Source organism: Apaloderma vittatum, unplaced genomic scaffold (genome assembly GCF_000703405.1).
Source record: "Apaloderma vittatum isolate BGI_N311 unplaced genomic scaffold, ASM70340v1 scaffold12405, whole genome shotgun sequence".
In the NCBI taxonomy this organism is placed as follows: domain Eukaryota; kingdom Metazoa; phylum Chordata; class Aves; order Trogoniformes; family Trogonidae; genus Apaloderma; species Apaloderma vittatum.
In genome coordinates, this window is record NW_009715557.1 from 2,811 (window position 1) to 24,250 (window position 21,440).

The 21,440-nt window shown below is 38.5% G+C and overlaps 1 protein-coding gene across 1 annotated transcript in view; it reads right to left on the reverse strand.

The window, feature by feature from the left end:
* Nucleotides 1–4,265: 4,265 nt before the first annotated feature.
* PREP (prolyl endopeptidase) overlaps nucleotides 4,266–21,440 on the reverse strand; it is a gene marked incomplete at both ends in the record, with an annotated part of 29,057 nt that continues 11,882 nt past the window's right edge. The window contains 4 exons of the mRNA XM_009869201.1: nucleotides 4,266–4,371; nucleotides 16,206–16,327; nucleotides 17,563–17,772; nucleotides 20,762–20,892. Coding sequence (XP_009867503.1) covers nucleotides 4,266–4,371; nucleotides 16,206–16,327; nucleotides 17,563–17,772; nucleotides 20,762–20,892 — 569 coding nt within the window. The remainder of the gene's footprint in view (nucleotides 4,372–16,205; nucleotides 16,328–17,562; nucleotides 17,773–20,761; nucleotides 20,893–21,440) is intronic.

Here is a 21,440-nt window from a genome sequence, read left to right on the forward strand (position 1 = left end):
GGTGATCAAGAAGTCAAAGAAAGAAGGGTGCTCTGCTGACCCGATACTTACAAACAAGGAAGAACCTGGTTGTGCGTGTGGAAGTTGCAGGAAGCCTTGGCTGAAGTTTGGTTGGAGATAACCCCAGGGGTTGATACTGGGGCCAATGCTCTTTAAGATCTCCATTAATGACCTGGATGCTGGCAGAGTGTGCACCCTCAGCAAGTTTACAGATGACACAAAACTGCCTGTTGTGGTGCCAGAGTGATCTAGGCAGGCTGGTGAATTGGGCTGGAGGGAATTTTGTGAAGTTCAACAGGAGGAAGAACAAAGTCCTACGTATAGGGAAGAAGAATCTCAAGCACAAGTACACACTGGGGGCTAAGTGGCTGGAAAATAGCTCTGCAGAAAACGATCTTGGGAGTTCCTGCTGGACAACAAGCTCTATCTATAGACAGAGGAGACTTTCTCCTCTTTTAGTTTTTGACTATTAGAGTTCTCAAGGTGAAAGAGAGATGCCATCTCCAAGAAATTTTCTGATTTTTCAGAAGCAGAAAGCATCAATAACACCATTTATTTTTAGCTTTCAGAACTCATTTTCTTTACTATTGTACCCCAAAATACACATAGGTCTAAACAAGTAATTACATGATTTAAAAAGAAAAAATCATTATTCCATGTTACTTTTTTTAATTCATAAAATATGGATATTTATCTCCCAATAAAAGGATAAATTTCTCTATCTTAGGAATAAACTATTGATCTATAACCATAAGGAACTGCATTTCACAGCCTATAGGTTTCCTATAGACAACGACCTGGCATTTTGGCAGTCAGTACTGAGGCTGGAACCCTGAACTTCATGACTTGTTCACAGCCATCTGTTAGCAAAGGGGCCATACAAGCAGCCATTACCACTGCAACTCTAAGAAATAGTAACAGAACGGCAGCTAACTCCACAAGACCTCAGTACATCAGAAGGCAAAGAAATTCACTTTTCAGTGGTTATCTTGACTATGAGAACATGTTCTTTTTATGAAATATTTTAAACAATTATAAAATTTCATTTCCTCCCGTGAAAGGAAAAGAATGCACTAGCAATCAAAACAATCAAGAAAGCTGTCCCTAAGTTAATTAACAGGACATCCTGAAATAGGTGTTTCAGGCAATAAGCCATGATGAGAATCAGTTCTTTGCACTTTCGTGTAACATGAAGTAAGAAAATTCCTTAACACGGTTTTACATGTAGCATTTCAAACTATGCAGTAGTATGGTTATCTTGGGACAAAAAAAAGCTCAGGATTACATGACTAAATTGCTATTTTACAGGCAATATATGCTATAAAGCATCTTTAAAAACAATCTGCTGAAGTGCACCATTCTATAATGAGGACTTTGACATAAACTTAAGAATTAGAATCTCATCAATTAACTCTCGCTTAGCAGCTGATTTTACTTCTTCACAGAAATACATGGCACAAGGAATAGATGCCCCGTAAATTTACTGCTTGTTACGTTTTGAAAAGGCCTCATTGCTTTCTGTGTTTGGTGCCCTCTGAATAATTCTAAAGAAGCTTGAGACTTAAATGTTTAAAGCATAAAAAGAAAATTTTCTAAAGAACTAGTGTATTTTTGGACAACCTGAATTAAAAGAGTAAGCTGGGAAGGAAAATACCAAGTGCCTGAATATCTAATTATTTATTTGTATCAAGTACCACGTAGGACACTGGAAAAACACTAACTATCTTACTTTTCTTTCCTTCGGTTTTTTTTTTCCAAACTAAGATGAGGCATTTGAACACTAGAATGGACTTTTGAATGAACAGATTGTTGTAAACAGGTCAAGTAAAAAGGCTCAGATTAAACATTCAATAGTCACGAAGGAGGAAAACGGCAAAATTATCTTAGATGTCACCAAAGGTATGAGGACTAGTCGTAAATACTGTTCTAAAAGACAGAAGTATAATGTAATATGTTTTAACAGTACAGATACTCTTCCAAGGCACTTGATTCCTGTAACACTTCATAACAAGTGGTATGGTTTGATACTATACAAACCCTTGAACACTGCATTCTGCAGACAGCATAACAAAGCCAGTACTTCTCTATCTCATGGCTTTGTTAAGAATATGCTTCCCTTATACATATATTTCTAAGCATCACTTAGTCTTAAACTATCTGAACATACCTTGAGATACTACTTAAGAAACAGCCTTGTCATCGATTCCACTATTCTAGAGCTGCTTATTTACTTCTATACAACAGTTTAAATAATGAAATTTAGCATTAATTTCTCCTAACTTCACAAGCAACCTTCTGCACTTGCTGTCCCGGAAAATCACAAGCTGAATGAAATTACACCACTTGTGGTCTAGATTGATAGAGTCAAGAATTAAGCTTATATATATATATATACATATTACTGCTTGCTCAACTTAGTGCCTTTAGCTACTGAAGGCTGAGGGACCAGTGGTTCAGGGTGTTTACATTTGCATAAAAGATGAACTCTAGGAAATATCCCAGATGTTAAATGTTAGGTCTATGCTTACTAACATGCAGGTAGTAAGACATGGGCAACTGAAAACACATTTGGCAGCTTAGGGAGACAGATACAGAGAGTCCCTAAGTTTATAACACACAGAATTTGCACAAGCAAATTGTGACAGCTGTATCTTTCCTTTCATAGGCAAAAAGGGAGAATTTGGAGGGATGGCAAAACTCCCACTCAACAACAAATAAATAAGACGTCAAAGACTGGTTCAGGGAAAAAAAGGGTTTTTTTAAAGAAGCATTTCCAAACCTGGAAAAGGTTAAACTGTAGGTTTACCTCATATCAGGTAGTACAAAATAGAACATTTATTATCTCATCCATGGTCTTTCAAGGCTTGATGCCAGTATCCTCTTCAAGGTGTCCAGTGTGACAGTGGGATGGTGAATACAGGAGGACAGCTGTGCTTTTTATGTATTCTGTCTCTAGCTGGAAAGTGTCAATTTGAATGACAACGCAATTTATCATTTACAAAAATGCTTCACTGTATCAAACAGTTTTATCTACATAGTTTTATGTTTGTAAAAAAGTTGCATGGAAAGCATCTATAATGATTTTATTAGGCCTACATTTTCTACATTCAGGAGGACATTAAACAACTACTCAGTTGCCCAAGACAAGTTTAGAAGCATTTAAGTAATATCCTTTATAAAAGGAGAGAGCGACACACTCACAAAACAAAATTAACCATCCCCCAGAAAGAAGTATAAAACTGCTAACTATCATCATGAACACTTAACTCACCACAACCAAAAATATTGTACTAAGACTTGTTAATGAACTAAGGGAAGATCACACAACCACGCAGTGCAATAAAGGCAGGGAGAAAAAGAACTATACACACTGTATTGCAGAGCTGCTCAGTTCTAATCATGCTTATAAGCCTTGAATATTCTGTTTATGGGCAAGAGAACAAGTATCTTGAGACCTAATATTTAACAAGGAGCTACTGCAGTATTTATTCTGTTTCTGAGGTTTTTGAAGACAGATGCCACAAAGAATCAGAAAGAAGGAAGTTGTGCTCTATGCAAAGCACATATTGAGGAATAGATTTCAAGAATCCCATACTCTGGAAATACAAACCCACCGATCAGTAAAACAATTAACTATGCCAACTACCAACAACAGGCATATGGAATAAAGTACCATGCTTTCAGTCCATACCTTTGAGGCTAATAAGCCAAATACAGAAAAGCCAAAGGCTAATCTTATTAGAATGCAAGGAAGGAGTGTATTTGAAATACAAGCAGGTACTTCTACTGTAAACATTAATGATGTTACAAAGTAAAGCCATATTACTAAAATATCAGAGGATTTTTGCTTGTTTCCTAGTATGATATGGAGAAAAAGACAGTTTTACCTATAAACCAGGTACTACTTTCAAAAACAGGAGAACAGCGCTTAAAGGGAGACACACGAATTTTTAAAATGTAAAATGAAATTAAACATGGAAAAATACTAGTAGTGTAGAAAGAAATAGAACATAAACTGGTAAGGCTGCTTATATTATCTCAATTTTTCCTTGTGACCTTTGAAACTAACACAACTAAGAACGGAGTTTTCCCTCTACTGGCACACAGCAAAAGGGAATGCCAGCAGAAGCAGTCCATGTAATCTCTGCATTACAAAGAAAAAGAGAGGAGGTTCAGCAACATACATGTTTAAACATAAACTAAGTATTTCAAGTCTTAGATTGTCTTAAAATGAAGTAAAACTTATAAAGCAAGAAAACACATACCTGATATACCCTGAGGCTCTTTCTGTAGATCACAGTACCACAGTCGGTTCACTGGATCACACCCTTCTCTGACAGACAGTAAGACATATCGACCATCATCTGAAACCTGCACGAAATGACAGAAAAAAAGTCAAGGACAATTCATCCTCTAGAAAAACAGAATTCAACTTGAAAAGTTAGTCCCTAAACCCCTAGCAAAAAAAAAAAATTATTAATGCCACAGTTAGCTGAGTGAACAGATGTGGATGGAATATGAGAACTCGCCAAGAACACATACATACTCATTGCTTACATCAACAAACAATGTAAGTATAGCCTGCTGACATTTTAGGAGATCAAAACTAAATGGCACTATCTCTTTACTTCCACCATGAATTAAAAAAAGTTCATACTTATTTAAAGTATTCCAGATAAAAAAGTGTCTAAATGAGTGCAGGTAGATATCTGCTCCACTGTGGACAACCATGGGCTGCAGGGGGGCAGCCTGCTTCACCAGGGTCCTCACCATGGCCCAGGGGACTCTCTGCTCCAGCACCTGGAGCACATCCTACCCCTCTTTCTTCACTAACGTCTCATTAAAAATATCTTACAGTCAATGCTTTCAACATGAAGAAGTTTAATCAAGTCCACTCTACTGAATATGAAGCACTGCTTAGTCCTGTGATCAACTGGATTATCAGGCTCATACTGACCTATAGTACTCAAAAAGAATCCTTCTATATTAGTGAAAACATAGCTTTATGTAGCTCAATAGAAATTTCTAGAAATACTGCGAGGCAGTCACAGCTGGTAATATAGGTGTCCAGTTTCTCTCCAACTGTAATGACACCATTCAAATCCAATGTTAAATTGTGGAAGAGTATTTGCTAACTTAGCCATCTTTATAAAGACATAATGAAGAGACCAGTGGCTTTTGTCCCCAAATCCCTTAAGTTTCTTGTGAAGGTTATGTCAAAACTTCTGAGCTTCCAACCCCCTTTATCAAGGAATCAGTCCCATGCAAAAAGAAAATTACCTCCCCAAAGTCCTATGGAAATAAATGGAAGCCAGCAGTTACATGAGAAGGACCAGTGACATGCATCTCACTGAAAATAATTATTGGGTTTGCCTGGCCAGATTTCAGTGGCGGGGTGGCTTCTGCAAGAAGCTGCTAGAAGTTTCGCTTAGGTCCAACAGAGCCAGTGCCAACCAGCTCCAAAGACGGACCCACCGCTGGCCAAGGCTGAGCCTGTCAGTGATGACAGGATAGGAACATCTCTGTGAAAACATATTTAAGAAATGAGGAAAAAAGAACTGTGCCACACAACAACTGGCAGAGAGACAGAGGAGTGAGAATCTGTGAAGACCCCAAGGTCAGTGAAGAATTGGGGGTAGAGGGGAGGATGAGCTCCAGGCACCAGAGCAGAGTCCCCTCGGGCCATGGTGAAGACTGTGGTGAAGCAGGCTGGTCCCCTGCAGCCCATGGAGGGGACGGGGGGTATGGTGCAGCACCGCAAGCCAGCGCAGGTGGATCCCTGAAGGGGGCTCTGACCCCTTGGGAAGCCGGTGCTGGAGCAGGTTGCTGCCAGAGCCTGTAGCCCGTGGAGAGAGAGGAGCCCACATTAGAGCAGGCTGGCTGGCAGGACTTGTGTGACCCCACTGGGGACTCGTGCTGGAGCAGTTTCCCCCTGAAGAACTGCACCCCATGGAGAGACTCACATTGGCCAGTTTGTGAAGAACTGTCTCTCATGAGAGGACTCACTTTGGAGAAAGGTGTGTGAAGATCATGTCCCGTGAGAGGGACCCCACAATGGCCCAAGGGAAGAGTGAGGAGTCCTCCCCCCGAAGGAAGAAGCAGTGGTGGAAACGACATTGGATGAACTGACTGTAACCCCCATTCCCTGTCCCCCTGCACCACTCGGGAGGAGGAGGTGGATAAACTGGGATTGATGTTAAGCCTGGGAAGAAGGTAGGGTTGGGGAGAAAGTGTAATATCTGTTTTTATTTCTCACTACTCTTCTCTCATTTGTTCTTTAATAAATTTAACTGACTTCCTCAAAATCAAGTCTATATTGCCCAGGACGGTAGATGTGGGTGATCTCCCTGTCCTTAGCTCAAACCACGGGCCCTTCGTTATATTTTTCTGCTCCTGTCTAGCAGAGAAGAGGGAGTGATAGAGCAGCTATGCGGGCACCTGGCCACTGGCCAGGGTCAAACCACCACAGATATATGACAAGATGAAATTTCCATAACAGTGCCTGCTGATGTAAAGTCATCAAAGAATCCTTTTTTGTATTCAGATTTTGCAAACATAGTTTCCTGGCAAACCTTTGAAAGTGCAAGTCCATCAAGAAAAGGCAGGAAGTAACAAGAAGTCACCAATTTCAAGTTCCTCTGTCCGGACTGAGCTGTTCTGAGTGTATCGCAAAATTACCAGACTTAAATGTTTTATTAACAGCTGATACAGAAGGCTGTTTCCTGTCCACATGCTTACATGATAGTATCTAATGAAAATTTAATCCCCTAGACACAAAATACACATCTGAGTTCTGGAAACTTTCCATCAGGCCCTAAACACGTTTTTTTAAAAAAAATCTTATTCATATATTGCTATTACTTCTTAAATTTAGTTTGGTAAATGTTCACATGACTAGTTGTGCAAAGTATCAGTAATGCAAAATAAATTTCAAAAGAATTTGGTCCTAACTGTAAGGCTATTCAAACAGATCCACAGTTTGAAGACACAAGAAGGGAACTTAGTAGAATACAGAGCCAAGTCTCAATGTACAAAAACTAACAAAACCCCCAACAACCAGAGACCCCTTGAAACAAGGAAAAAGCAACAACAAAAGAAGTATTTTTTCCCAGCTGTATTTTTACAGGCATTTTGTCAACAACTAATTACACTACTAAAAAAAGTCCATACAGATGGAAGCTCACAAGGCAAATAGAAAAGAACATCTAAGACTCCTACTGGACCAAAAACCCCACCATTATGTGGAGAGCTTTAACAAGGCAACCTGCAAAACTGACATTTCGCTTCTTCCTTCCAAGATTGGAAAAAATCCAGAAATTAAATCTAAGACTAGGTGACCTGTTTTTGACAGCGGTCAAACATTAACTGCAGGTGTCAGTTTTAAGCTAGTGACTGCGATATGCTACTTAAACAAGTGTTCATACTTGTAAAAAGCACCAAGTTTCCTTCTCTTCCTCACCAACTCATAAAACATGTTAAATAATTGCAAATCACACATGCAAATATAAATTTAAGTTAAACTCAAGAATATGACACAAAAAAATCTTTCAGTTATAATAAGAACCCATGTAAATTTGTTCTTTGATGCTGTGAGTTAACGGTTAACACAACACTGATCCCTCTACCCAAGAAAGAAAACTTATGTGCAACTTTCTGATGTGGTTGTTGCAAGGGCAATTCAGATCCTCTGATGACAGCAAATCCAAGGATATTTAATGAGTTTTTCCTTTCAAATTTCCAGCTGGACTAGTGAAGAGTTTGATAGCAGTTTATGTTTAATCTGAAGTAAGAATTCCCAAAGCATATCACTGGTGGGATGCCAATTAGGTCTGTCTCTATCACTAAAGCTATTCTTACATCAGTGAGCTCTACAATCCAAGAGAATTTGACAGAAACAGGACAAGACACTGTGGAGTGCAGCATGCTAAAATGTTTATTATTATACCACAGATTTAGATATCCACATTGCAGAGTTACAGTTTGGTGAGCAAATATTGGCAGCAGTATCAGCTTATGTGGTCTCTACCTCCAGCTCCTCCTACTGCTATGGCTGTCTGTGGAAGCTCATTCCCTTGTCATGTCAGTAAAAGCACTTACCATTTATTTGGTAAACTACACTGGGGAGCTAATCTAGCTGAAAAAAATTGCATGTTAAAAAAAACTCCAAGACTAAAAACTACAAATAAGCAGGAAGATAAAAACATAATCCAGAGAAAAATAAACCAAACTAAAAAAAAATAAAAATAAAATACAAGAGAGGGGAAAAAACCCCCACAATAAGAAAAGGAATAGAATAAAGGAGAAAGTCCCTCTGCCAGATTAGTAGCTTAGCTGGTTCACTGTGCAGTTCCACAAATGGCTGAGCTAACACACAGCACCAAGCAGCTGGAAACATGAATAATAAGGGCAGAGATTGCTTAAGGCAGCTCAGATGGCAACAGTGATGAATGAGTAATCATAGCCTGAATGCCACTGACTCTTCTGTGCCGTAAACAGACAGGAGCCTGAGTTTCAGCATGGCAGAAGGAAGCAGGACTTCCCAACTCCCTAACTATCATTTAGGTTAGTCTTAAGCTGCTACATCATCTTCATGAGCTGAACTGCAACCCTTGCTCTTGGCCCCCGAACTTACAAACTTACATAAACTTCGTAACAGCATTTCACTCAAGTCTTAGAATGCATTCATGGTTCAGCATAAGGGAGATAGCTGTAATGTCAGAACTGACAGCTTGGATCAGAAGTAAATTCTCCTGGTTTCCGATATCCAAGTTGAAGAGGAAAATCATCTCAAGAATTTCTGAGAGAGATCTGGATTGCGAGTCAGTGCATATTTCTTTCAATAAAATAATTTCTATAATCTCAAAAAACAATCACTATTAAAAGGTAATGAGGTTATAAGGCAACTGAACATCTTAAAACGACACTTAGGTCTGTCAAAACAGGACATAAGAAATACTGTAGCCTTTCAGCTTGAGCTTTTAAAAACCTTCAGCATAACAATGATTTTATTGGCACAATATAGCGTTAATCCCTAACTCAGCACTAGTGAAGAAAGGATTATTTCAAAGAGCTGATGTTAGTATACAGTTTGCAGCACCACTGATGCCATTCAGTCACTTGGCAGTTTTGAATTTACTAGCTCTATCATTTCCAAAATACATGCTGTGACCATCTTTACACCATAAAAACATCCAGAAGCATCATTACAGCACCTGTGCTCACAAGTACTATAATAGTCTTTCAAGGACCAAACTCTTTAAAGCAAAATTATAGAGAAGTTTTGGGTTAGAGTGGAGTATTTTTTTAGTTTTCACTAGCAGTTTTGTTTCAGTGTTACCTGTTCTCTCCATTTTGATGAAAAGTAATCACTGCTTAGAAAACCACTGCTAAGAGATGAAGTGGTGTGCCTGTAACTTCAATAAATAAATGGATATCAAAACAAGAAAAAAAATTAAAGTCTAATTAGTTTAAGGAGTTTTCCAACTACTTTTCTTTCTTTACAAAATATATTTAATTCATCACACAAGTCATAACTCTTTGGAATTCTTCATGTCTTCCGCATTTTTAACAGTGATAACCATCTCTGAGGATCTACAGGAAAAGTGAACTATTTTGTCTACTAGCAGCGCATTTCTGATCAAAAAATCATACATAATTAAACCAAAAAAAAAGAAAGAGAATGAGCAGAAGTCTGTCTCATTTGCAGACTTCCTGGCGTTATGTATTACTCCTCAACTAAAATGTCAATAGGACAGACATTAAAGTGTTTTGCTTCCAAGTAAAGTGCATGACAGCAACCCCAGTGAATATTAATGATACTTCTTTGAAGACTACCTGGGTAGTCACCACTGCAAGACTCAAGATAAAGAAAAGCTCTCTATTTTTAGTTCACAAATTGGGGCCCTTCCAGGCAACTATACGTACACATAATTCCTTTTTAAGCTAACCAGTTGGACATTTTACCACCTTTGCCCTTTTTATTATCAAGGTGGAAAAAAAGCTAATCACTGTATAATTTTTTTCTGCATAGCATGATATTAAAACATTAAATAGGTAAAACTCAGTTATTAGATAATATGCCTATGAGGAAACGATAAAATGACTTGTCCTTTAACTGTAGATATTAGCACTATTACAATACACAACCTGATCTGCATTTGCAGGTATTTTACAAACTGCTGCTATTCATGCACTAGTGCCCTTTGCATATGGAACAATGCAACTGTCGTTGCTACCTAATGCATTTCCAATGAAAGAGAGCAAATGAATCACATAGAAAAAAAATAATAAAAAATAAAAATCAAAGCTCACAGAAATCAGAGAGAATCAAAGCTTTCAAACTGAGTCAAATTGCCAAATTAGTAACCGGATTCCATGTACCCACCCATGGCAAAATAAAACCATCCAGCGAAGGCAAGATGCGTGGCAATAAAGATGCAGCCATGCAATGCATGGCATTAGCAACAATTAAAAAACTCACAGCATCAATAAACTGCATTTAAACTGTGCTACAATTTTCACTACGTGCTATATATGTAACAGTTTAAAACCACAGAGAGTTCTGACGAGACTTTTATACCTTGTTTTTTTTAAATATCCATTTAGGAATGTACCCAGTGACCACAATAAAACAGGCTGGTAACAGCAGTTACTGCCTAAATTTTAGGTACATGCTGTATAAAAACAGTTGCATAACACCACTGAACCCGAGTATGACTTGACTAAGAAAAATACATATGCAAGAGACATTTGTTTGATGCAGAAATTACCTGCCTTGTGTTATTTACCAGTATTTTAAAGCTTTCTATCAGGTGAGTAATATAAAACACTAAACAAAAAGAACACATGCCATCTACAGAGAAAAAAGTAGAAATTCCTTCAGAATTTGCCAGAACATTTGGTCAGTAAAAGATGAGAGCAATTACACTGTCTGAGCAGTCTCAAGTGTTCTAACATAGATGTGCACATGCTCCTGTGCCGCAAAAGTCTGCGTGCATGAAACAAAGTCCAGAACCCCTACTGTAATCTCTCAGACTTTCAAATTCCACTTTCATTAACTCACTATTAGAAGAAGCAAACTTACTTCCTTTCCTAGAATAGAAAACAGTTTTTTCATTAGATAAAATGATCCTGAGAGGCTGTTTAAGGCAGCAAGGTTTTTTTTCCTAGCAAAAGGAACATAAAGCTATGTTGTGACATTGTGTTTGCACTAGTGCCACAAAGTTACTGAAACTTGCCTAAAGCTCCTATCACATTTTAGGTTGTAGCAGTCTTATGAGAAAATGAGGATTGGGACAAGAACTCCCTTTCACTAAGTGACCTCTTGCACCTGTCTGCACAACCAAAGCCCCTGCAGCTGGTACTCTAAGGCTGCAAATGCTTTGTTCTGTTTTCTATTTGCATCTTGCTAGTTTAATCAACTAGATTTCAGAAGCCCTAATGATGGATGATCACAGAAATGCATCATTGCAGGATCAGGTCCAACAGAAACCACCTACTACATTCTGCGGAGCAGGTCTGACTTACTCTATGTGGGACATAAACAGGTTACAGGTAAACAATATTTTTAATATGTCCTATCCATCCATTCCCCATTGCTTTGGGTATTAATTCAATTTTCTTATTTCAGGCATGCTTCTATTCTTGGATTTCAGACATAAATGTGCATTTCTGTTCTGACCATATCCTTCTGAGCCTCTGCTAAGTTTGGGGTTGAAGAATACCTACCAAAGCCAGAAAACCAGAATTTGACCTGAGATCACCATGCTTAGAACTGTTTCAGTTGCAACAGGACACCAAACAGCTTTGTTAGAAGAGAAACCCAGCAACATGTACATGCGTATTCACATGCATTCTCTCTTCAATATAGTAGAGAGTAAAATCAGTAGCCTTCTGAGGAGACAAACATCACACACGTCTTTTCTTTTGGCTTTCAGCTTGCTTTTGAGTGCAATGAAAACAATAAAGCATCAGGAACCTGGCTATGTAAGAGATGACCATCTACTACAACCCCTTGCGCAGCCAGAAAAATTGCCTGCCTGTTTCTTAACAGTAAAAGTCTCCATACCTACCGCCAGAGCTGTAGGAAGATATTCATAGTATGGTTCTATTCCAGATTAGCCTTGGCAAAGATAGTGTAAAGCTTTAGAAAAATTCCCAGAGTCCTGTTTTATCCAGCAGTGAGTCTCACTTGAGAAAACTAACAATGTTTTGAGCCCTTCCCCTTCAGGCTGCTCACTTTTCCCCTGCGGATGCTGCATTTGCACGTTCCTGCAGTGAAAATACACCATAGCCAGCACACATCTGGCACAGCCTACTCCTCTGTGCTCACTTCCCTGGCTGAGAACCACTAATGTTAACTGACAGCTCTCAACGAAAAAGAAAAAAAAAAGTCAGTTCAGGGACTGTGTACAGTTCTTTAGACAACAGCATGAAAAATTGTGCTTGTTTTACTGCTGGCAGAATTGAGATGGGAGGGTTCCCCTCACTCACTCCTTTCTCTCCTGTTTACTTTCCTGCCAGTACCGTAGGGACTTTAACAGTAGCAACTGTGAAAGGCTCTTATATAACTTATTGTTTAACTTTGAGAATAACAGTCTGGCTGGAAAAGAGAGATATGCCCTGTGAGTCTGGAGAGGAAGCAAGAACATGCCACTTAAATAGGGAAGCATGGCGAGCTCCTCTTTCCTAAGAGTAGCTATGACATTGTCAAGGTTTTAAAAATCTTCATACCAGACTGCCCTCTACTGGGATGTTACTCCGACAAAAATCCATTCCTGCCCTTCTCAACTCCCCTACCATCCTAGAATCCGTACCAGAAATGTATATGCTTTTCCTAAACTAATGAAAAGATTTGACAGCCTCTTTTTAAAAATGTATATATCTGACTAACAATAAACAGACTTCTTTTTCTCACAATCCATTCAAGTGAGGAGTTGAAAATGCATCTACATCTCTGCGTCAACACAATTTTCAGCACCAGATTTTGTTTAAATCAAACATACTTGGGGGTGGTGTTGAATGTGTAATGGGGGAAAAAAACCCACCTGAAGCTATTTTCTTGCATGTTGTCTTGTAAATATATTAAGCTGACAAAATTTTACACAAATCTCTTTTGTCCTTATCAGTGACCTGGTTTCTTCTCCCTATTGAAAACACACCACACCAACTCACTGCAGTGCACTCATTTTTTTAAGAATTATGGCAAAATTATTACTTTTGCAGTCGCTGAAGGATCTCCTTGTCATGTGCTTTTCACTTGCAAGCCAGGTATTTCTCTCCCTCAACCCAATGGCTATGAGACCTGCAAATTCTGCTCTAAACCCAGATATGGGAGTTCAAGTGCTGCCCCCACTACAGAGAAAGGTTTGGTGTGGTTGAGACTAGACCACCCACACCATAACCCAACAGTCTGCACGGGAGCTTGTGTAAAACAAGAGAACCCAAACGTCTCTACCTATTTGGCCCAGCAAAGACCTCTAAAATAAAAATACCTGTTTATTAATCTGACAGGAATGCATGAAACTGGACTTGCATAAAATGCTGAGCTGTGCAAAGCTGTATTTTAAATCTGTGGCAGCATACGAACACCAAGTAAGAATATTCAGGACAATGCCAATAAGCCATTGTAATTAGATTTTTACTAAACATTTTAAATTTTCCCCCATTACTTTGTGGTCTTCCACTTTATCAAACATGTACTTCAAAAAAATTTACCAGACAACTTTTTTGAATGGCCTGAAGATTTTTGACCTACTGTACAGGGATGAAACCACATTTTGCAATTGCATTGTGTTTTTTTTGTTTTATTAATTGCAGAGCATGGGTTTTTTTCATTAGTATCAGAATGACAGAGCCACATTTTTCAGCTGAAGCTCACAGCACAACACCAGAATATCAGCTGGTTTAAAGTACTTTCAATTAGATAAGCTCATAATTATTTACTTAGGTGGATCTCTGCTTTACAACTCCTTAAAATAGCATTTCTTCTTAAATACCAGTATCTCTGGAAGTTTATGCCTCCTAGAGGTCAAGAAAACAGTCATAAGCAGCCATATAAATTTAATAAACAGGAACCCACAGCAGTGAGGCCTTCCTCTATTCACTGTCCTCCCCACTTTCTCAGTACTTACGGGGCTGTTTCAGTTCCAGTCGCTTCAGAATGGGAGCTGCACTACATGCTACAGCTCTATGAAAGAGCTACTGCTACCTGTCTTCCCACCAAAGAACACTTAATATAATGGCTACATATTCTCATTAATCACAAAAAAGTAGCTGAGACTTTTTGTATAAAAAAAAAAATTAAATACTTCTTTTGTATTTAAGGCTGCCTCAAGTTTTGGGGTTTTTTTCCACAACAGAAGAACCAGGAGATGCAGGATGGCTGCTTCTCCGTACCGCAGCCAGGAAAACTCTTTGCTTCTCAGTACAAGCACTGTATTCTATTCTCTTCCACATCCCTCCCCATATTTGATTCAGTATTTCTGATCCTGAAATGCTCCAGTACTGCTTCTTCAACTTAGATTAAGAAAAGGCTCTGTTAGTGTGCTATTACCTCAAAGGTTCTGCTACCTACAAGAAAAGTGTACCTTTATATCTATCGCAGAAAGTATAATTTCCATGGGATTTAATACCATCTGAGACTGCAAACTTACACTACCCCAAAAAATCTGGATAGTCTAATGAATCAGACTGCAACAGCCCTCCTCCACGGAAAATGAATTTGCCTTCACAACAACATGTGTAGTTTAGCTCACGCCACTGTAAAGCAATAATAATAATAATATGCATCACTCGTGAATCAGTGGATACATCACAACAAGACATCTGTCACCAACAGAAAGCCCATTTATTTACAGAACTAGGGAAAAAGAAGGATAATGATTTCCAAATTTCATTTTATTGCCAGTTACTGAACAGAACTGACTAGTTTTTGAACAGTAAAAATAATTCCAGAGCCTCATTTGCAAGTTTACACTAATACTAACGCCAGCTGTTAAAGGTATGTTACATGAATATATGAGATTACTTAAAAAAAATATTTTATTCAGAAAACTTTCAGATAAGTCTGATTTGTATAGAGAAAGCTCAGTGTGGTCACTTTGCTGGGGAGCCCTTCACATTCTCACTCACCGATTTTGAATCCCACTGTTAAAATTCTTTACAAGAACTTCTCTTTTCTGGTAGCCCATAGAAAAGAAATCCCAAACATTTTCACAGGTTGATGTGTTGAAAACTGACACAAACTGATCACCAGATTTTTAAGAGCAGCTACTCTGAGGGGAAAAAAGTACTTCTAGGAACTGAATACCCTAACTCAGGGCAAAAAACATTTCATATTTGTCAGAAGCGTTGGACTAAAAAAGACCCTGTAGAGAAACAAAACGTACTGACTAAACACAGTAGCTCGGAGCATACAAAGCATTGCAACAGGTTTTTATTCACTGGAAAAACATCAGTTCCCTCACAAACACTATGTTCCAACAACACCTAAAATAGTGCACTTCAAAGTACTGTTAAATCTAAAACGAAGAATGAAATGCACATTAATTACAAAAGTTAGAGACTTTTGAATCATTCACGTAAGGAAGGAACAGAGCACAGCTCACTGGGACTTTGCACAATATAGCAGTAGTTCAACAAAATAAGCTTAAGAAATCAACTCCATCTCCAGTAACACAATCCACATCATATTTGTGCCAATAAAACTGGTTGTAAGGAAACTTAAGGCTCCAACTGTGCACACAGATTTTAACTTACTTTGTTTCCAGGAAAGACATCATGAAAAGAAATACAAACAAAATAAACACATGGCAGGGAATATGCACACATGCTCACTACTGGAATAAGCATTTTGTGCAGGAAGTGAAGGCTGGGAACTCAAAGCTTAAAAGAAAAAAGAATAGCGACACTGTCCCATCAAATGATTCTCCTCTATCCTGGAACATGTATCAGGCAGAATGTCCTCGATACAGAAGGACTGTATGGGATTGTGGCATTACAGGCCTGAGGACCGATTTAAAGCAAAGTAGATAGTTTTATTCTCAGCAATTCTTAATCAACGAGTCTTAGTTCAATGGTCAACTCTGCAACATGAATAAAAAGGGTTCTTTTAATAAAATGTTTTCCACTTCATACCTACTACTAGTTGTTAGAATTTGAAAAACTCAACATAATGACGACAAGCTTCAGTGTGTTTACCGTACCTCAGCTCCACCCATCCATTTTGGTTCATCGGGAAATTCAGCGCATAAGATATCTTCTGACTGGTTAGTTCCTAATACATGATAATGTAGCTTTTGGTGCAGATTAGTAGAGGTCTCAGTACCTAGTGAAATACAGATATTTAAACCAATTAGTTCTCAAAGAAATCCATCAACACCAAATAAAACCCTTAGAAACTTCTGCATCCCTTTGTATACATAAGAGTAATTCAGCAGAGACTACAAGGAATAGTTTAAGTCTAAAACCATTCTCCTAAAACCAATCAAGCCCCTCCAAAACAAAATAAAACTTTGAACCACAATGCCAACCTGTTCAAAGGGTTACCCTTTCCTTTTATTGTTGATAATACATTCCTCAACTGTGAAGATTTATCATATCAAGCTTTGCTTTCTAGATATGCTAAGCAAGCACAGAAAAAAAACCCAATCCCTGCCACTCTCTAATGATGTTTTTGCTCCCATTTCACTGTGGGCAACTAAGAGAAGATTTATTGCTAATTAATGTTCCTAGAAACTTTCATACTTTCATTTGCTGAAAATAAATAAAAAAGTATTTTAAAGCACTGTATGAGGTGCTACTTGATTACTTTTCTTAAATTTTGTTTTTCCAGCATTTTCCAGTGCTTCAGCTTCTGAAATACAAACATGCTTAAAAGTAAAAACCACAAAGCTGGTATCTAACTTGCAAGTCTGGCAAAACGACAGGCTGCAAAAGCAAGTACAGAGGCAAAATTTAGATTCTCTCCAAGGCTTAAAAAAGAGCACAGCTCCAGAAGAAATTTTTCAGCAGCACTGCCTTATAATAAGAGCTGCTAAATTCCTTCTCTACCGACGCTCCTCAGCAATTTATTCTACTTTGTGCGCTGCTCTTTGAGTTTTGCTAGCATAAACATTTTGTGTTGCTGTGCTGTGAAACACAGATGAATTAATCTGGTTGAATAACAAAAAACTTACGCCCCAGATTGCTATTCACCACGTCAACCTCCCAAGCCAGTTCACCTATGCCCACACAAATGCATAAGGGGAAGAGATCTAATAAGCTGTCATCAGACATCAAATTGCATCCAGTAACAAACTGTACAAAAGCCAAGTAAATTATTGCAGAGGAAAAGAAAAGGAGCAGAAAACTCTTAAAGAGAAAGACATGGACAGGCAGACAAGAGGACATTCGCACTGAGTATCAGCTTTGGCCATACAAGACAGACTGATATCTAACTGCATTAACTGGTACAGCTAGTTATTTCAGTATAGACTAGCAGAGCTAATTATTTGTTGTGCCAATTTACTGAAAAGGTCATTTTGCCTCCACATAATATGCAATTACTACGGTCCTACTTACCATCACTTTTCCCATCTTGTTTTGGATAGCAGTTATAGAACATGCCTTTCCCATCATGGGTCCAGGCCATGCAACTGAATTTCACTCTCTCTAGTGTATCTGGGAGATCCTCAGGACCTTCTACTTTCATAAACTTGATAGTAACCCAGTCAGAGCCACTCGAACTCAGGCCATACGCAAAGTATTCACCATCTTCACTGAATGCATAACCTAGGAAATTGGAACCAAACAAGATAAAGAAAGAACAGGCACAAGTAATCCAATAATTTATCAAAAGTGTTTCGTTATTTTGCCATGCAGCTTTTGATTATTTACTACATGCTAGCTGAATCCCAATGGAAGAGAAGTGAAACTGGGAAAGCAGAATAGTGTTCACCGAACACTGAGAGAAGAGTGCTTACTAAGACAGTACAAGCAACTACATCTATTGTAATTTCAAATTCACAGAACTTTTCCAGTCTTTGTGGACTTCTCAAGCAGTTGATAGATCTGAATTTCAGCATGCATACTCAGTAACACTCCTTACGCCCAACATCTGAATTATGACTTGCATGATAATTCTTCTATGTCCCTGGGTTTGAGAGGAAGAGGTGGAGAACTGAAAATGCATGCAGACAGAAAATTTAGTTTCTGTTGACTTCTTTGGTACTGTTTCGCTCTTTAAATCTCACTCTGAGACGCAAGCAGTGTACCCTGAAATACAGTAAAGACCACTTCAACCCTGGAGTCACTGAAATCTAGACCCTGCAAAACTATGAAAACTGAAGTAACTGGAAAAATTTGCCTTAGCACACAGATAGCATGGTGCTGATAACACCAAGGTCGCGAGTGCGATGCCCGTTTGGGCCCCATGTGTTGCCTGATCTAGTTGAGAGGCGTCCCTGCCCATGACTGGGAGGTTGGATTAAATGATCTCTGAGGTCCCTTCCAGCCTAGGCCATTCTATGATTCTATGAAATGGATTAATCACTAGTATTCTCAGCTAAGACCTCTGATATATATGTTGCTCTATTTAAAGCACGAGGAAAACACAATTCTGAAAAAAATTCAGAAGAGCTTCTATCGTAGTTGATAAGGATCAAATTCACTCTTGCAAATCCACTTAAGTGATTGAATTATCATTGGCCTGTATACAACTGAAACTAACTACTGAAAAAAACACATTAAAAAGTTGCATTTCATAAAAATCATAGGTTTGAGATGCACTACTGTGCCACCTTAACATGTTCTCCCCCATAAGAACATAAAAGTGGCCATTCTGATTCAGAATAAGCTGTCCTCACTAGTAACCACAACAACATGCTTACAAGAATAAGAACAAACAATGCAAGCACACGTAGTATTTCCCTCAAGTTTTCTTACAACCTCTAACCATTTTTAGCTTAGGAGATTTCTCTTCTATGAAGCAGTTGCTTAATAATCCCCAATGCTTCCTTCCTCCTTCCCTCCAGCTTGCCTTTAAACCAACAGTAAGGTTTTTTACACCACTAACATCCATTGGCAAAGGGTTCCACAAACCTCTACCTTGAGGAATGAATCATCACCTTTTTTTGTTTCCTTTGGACTTGACTCCCATTGTCTTCATTTGACATCTCCTCACTCTTGTAAGAGAAAACATGACTAACCAACCCCTATTCACTCTCTCCATGCTACTGCATGCCACAAATGATTCTGTACACATCTTATATCCCTCCTAAATTGCCTCTTTTCCAAACTGAGTGATACAGGTACACAGAATTGTTTCTGATCTTTGCTCCATACTTTTGACTGTTCCTACTGCCCTCATATGAATTGTATTTCATAGCCCCTTTTGAGGTGAGGGGACTACATTTAGTATCCAACGTTACTGTAGAAATCTCCGTGTTGCTAATGTAATGGTGTTTTCTGTTTTGTTCTCTATTTCCATCTCAGTCATTTCTGATATGGCGTGCTTGGTTGGCTGCTACTGAGCCCCAGGCTGACATTTTCATGGAGCTATCTACTAATGCTTAATAATTGCTGCCAAGTGGTCATGCTCAGCTCAGAGTCCATTCCAACTATTCCTCTACAAATTAGATTAGGATTGTTTTTCCCTTGTACACCACTTAATTTATCTGCACAGAGACTTTTACCTGTTAATTTGTTGCCCACTCACTGTCACTAAGGTCATCCTGCAGCCCTTCAGTCCTTCTTCAGCCTTTACCTGGAATAACTTTGTATCATCACCAAACTCTGCTACCTCACTCCTCCCTCCTTCTTCTAATATATATGAACATACTGAACAGTGCAAGTCCTAGTACAGTCCCTCACAGAACTCTGCTGGTGATTTAAACTTGGACATCCAGTTACTCCTGTCCCTGCCTTTAAATCAATTTATGTATTAACATCAGGACTTTTCCCTCTTGTTCCATTGCTGCTGTTTCTTCAAGTGTACTTGCAAAAAGACTTTGTCATAAACTTTTTAGAAATACAGGAAGATTATATGAACACAATTTCTTATACACACAGTATAAGGTAGGACTTTTCACTACAAAAAGCTGTATTTATTCTTTTCAACTAGGTCACAGTTAAAGAAGCATACAGTAATTTTGTCTGCTGTTTCTATTAACTGGCCTTAAACAAACTTTCAAGGACTTCTATGTCCAAGAACCTTGCTTCTACAATAATCAAATAAGGGTGGGAAAATGGACAGGTAACACAAGTTAAAGTTCTACCGAACACAAGGAATTTTGTGTTTCTCATAAAATTTAATGCTACATTCCTTCACTGCCTCTTACTTTCACTTGCTAGCTTGTGTTCAAGATACAAAATATTATTTAAGAGAATTAGTCAATATAAATGCATAAACTCTTTTTCCTTGCTATGGACAGGCTCTGGGGGATGTCCCTGCCCATGGTGGGGGAGTTGGAACTAGATGATCTTTAAGGTCCCTTCCAACTCTGATAATTCTGTGATTCTATGACAGCCTCGATCTGTTCATATTTCAGTGGAAAACTGTTAAGAGTTGTGAAAGAAGACTTTGAAAAACTGAACCAAGTTAATTGTGAATACAATGTAGATTTAGAAACTTTCCTTCCAAAACACTGTACAAACCCACATATGGCTTTGTGACTACTTTGATTAAAACAAGCTACTCTAGCCATATTTTTGTAGGTGAAGAGCTGGAAACAGTTTCCAACTTCTGCTGAAAACAGACTTATTAAAAAAATGCATCACTAACCTCGTAAAGCCACAGTGCCATCATCAGAAAGTTTATTTGGATCAAGAAAAACTTTGGCATCGGCATCTAAGGAGTCTTGTACGTATAAAACTCGCTGGTTCTGCAGTCCTGTATTGTAGAAGTGAAAATACCTAAAAGAACACAAGAGGGAAAAATAAGTAGCAAGAACTCAGATTTTCAGTTAGCGAGAAAAAGTTTTATTCATTTCATGGCAATCTCATACAAGACAGACAAATACATAAGGGAAACACAAATATCATATTAGAGTAGGAATCATGGCTTCCTCGGTGGCCATCAGCAATTTAAACATTCTCTGTAGGTGCCTTTCTCTCCCCCTTAGTACAGAGGGAGCCCAGACATCAATTTCCAGGTCTATAGCAATGTCACACTGAAATAAGATTCCTCTGTTACGAGACTGCAAGATACTGTCAAGGGTTAGGGCTGGCCCAGCCACTAAATGAATGGCAGATGCTCTCTAAGGCCACTCCTTCCCTGAAAGGAAAGGGAAGGGGACCAAGGCAGAGGCTTATGGACTGGAATAGAAAATGAAATAATGCTAATAAGGAAGTGATGTAAATAATGGAATATATATGCAGATAAATTAAAATAATGGACTATATACAAACACTATATCGAACCTGACTCCTCTCCACAATCGCAATCCCCACCGAGGCTGCTG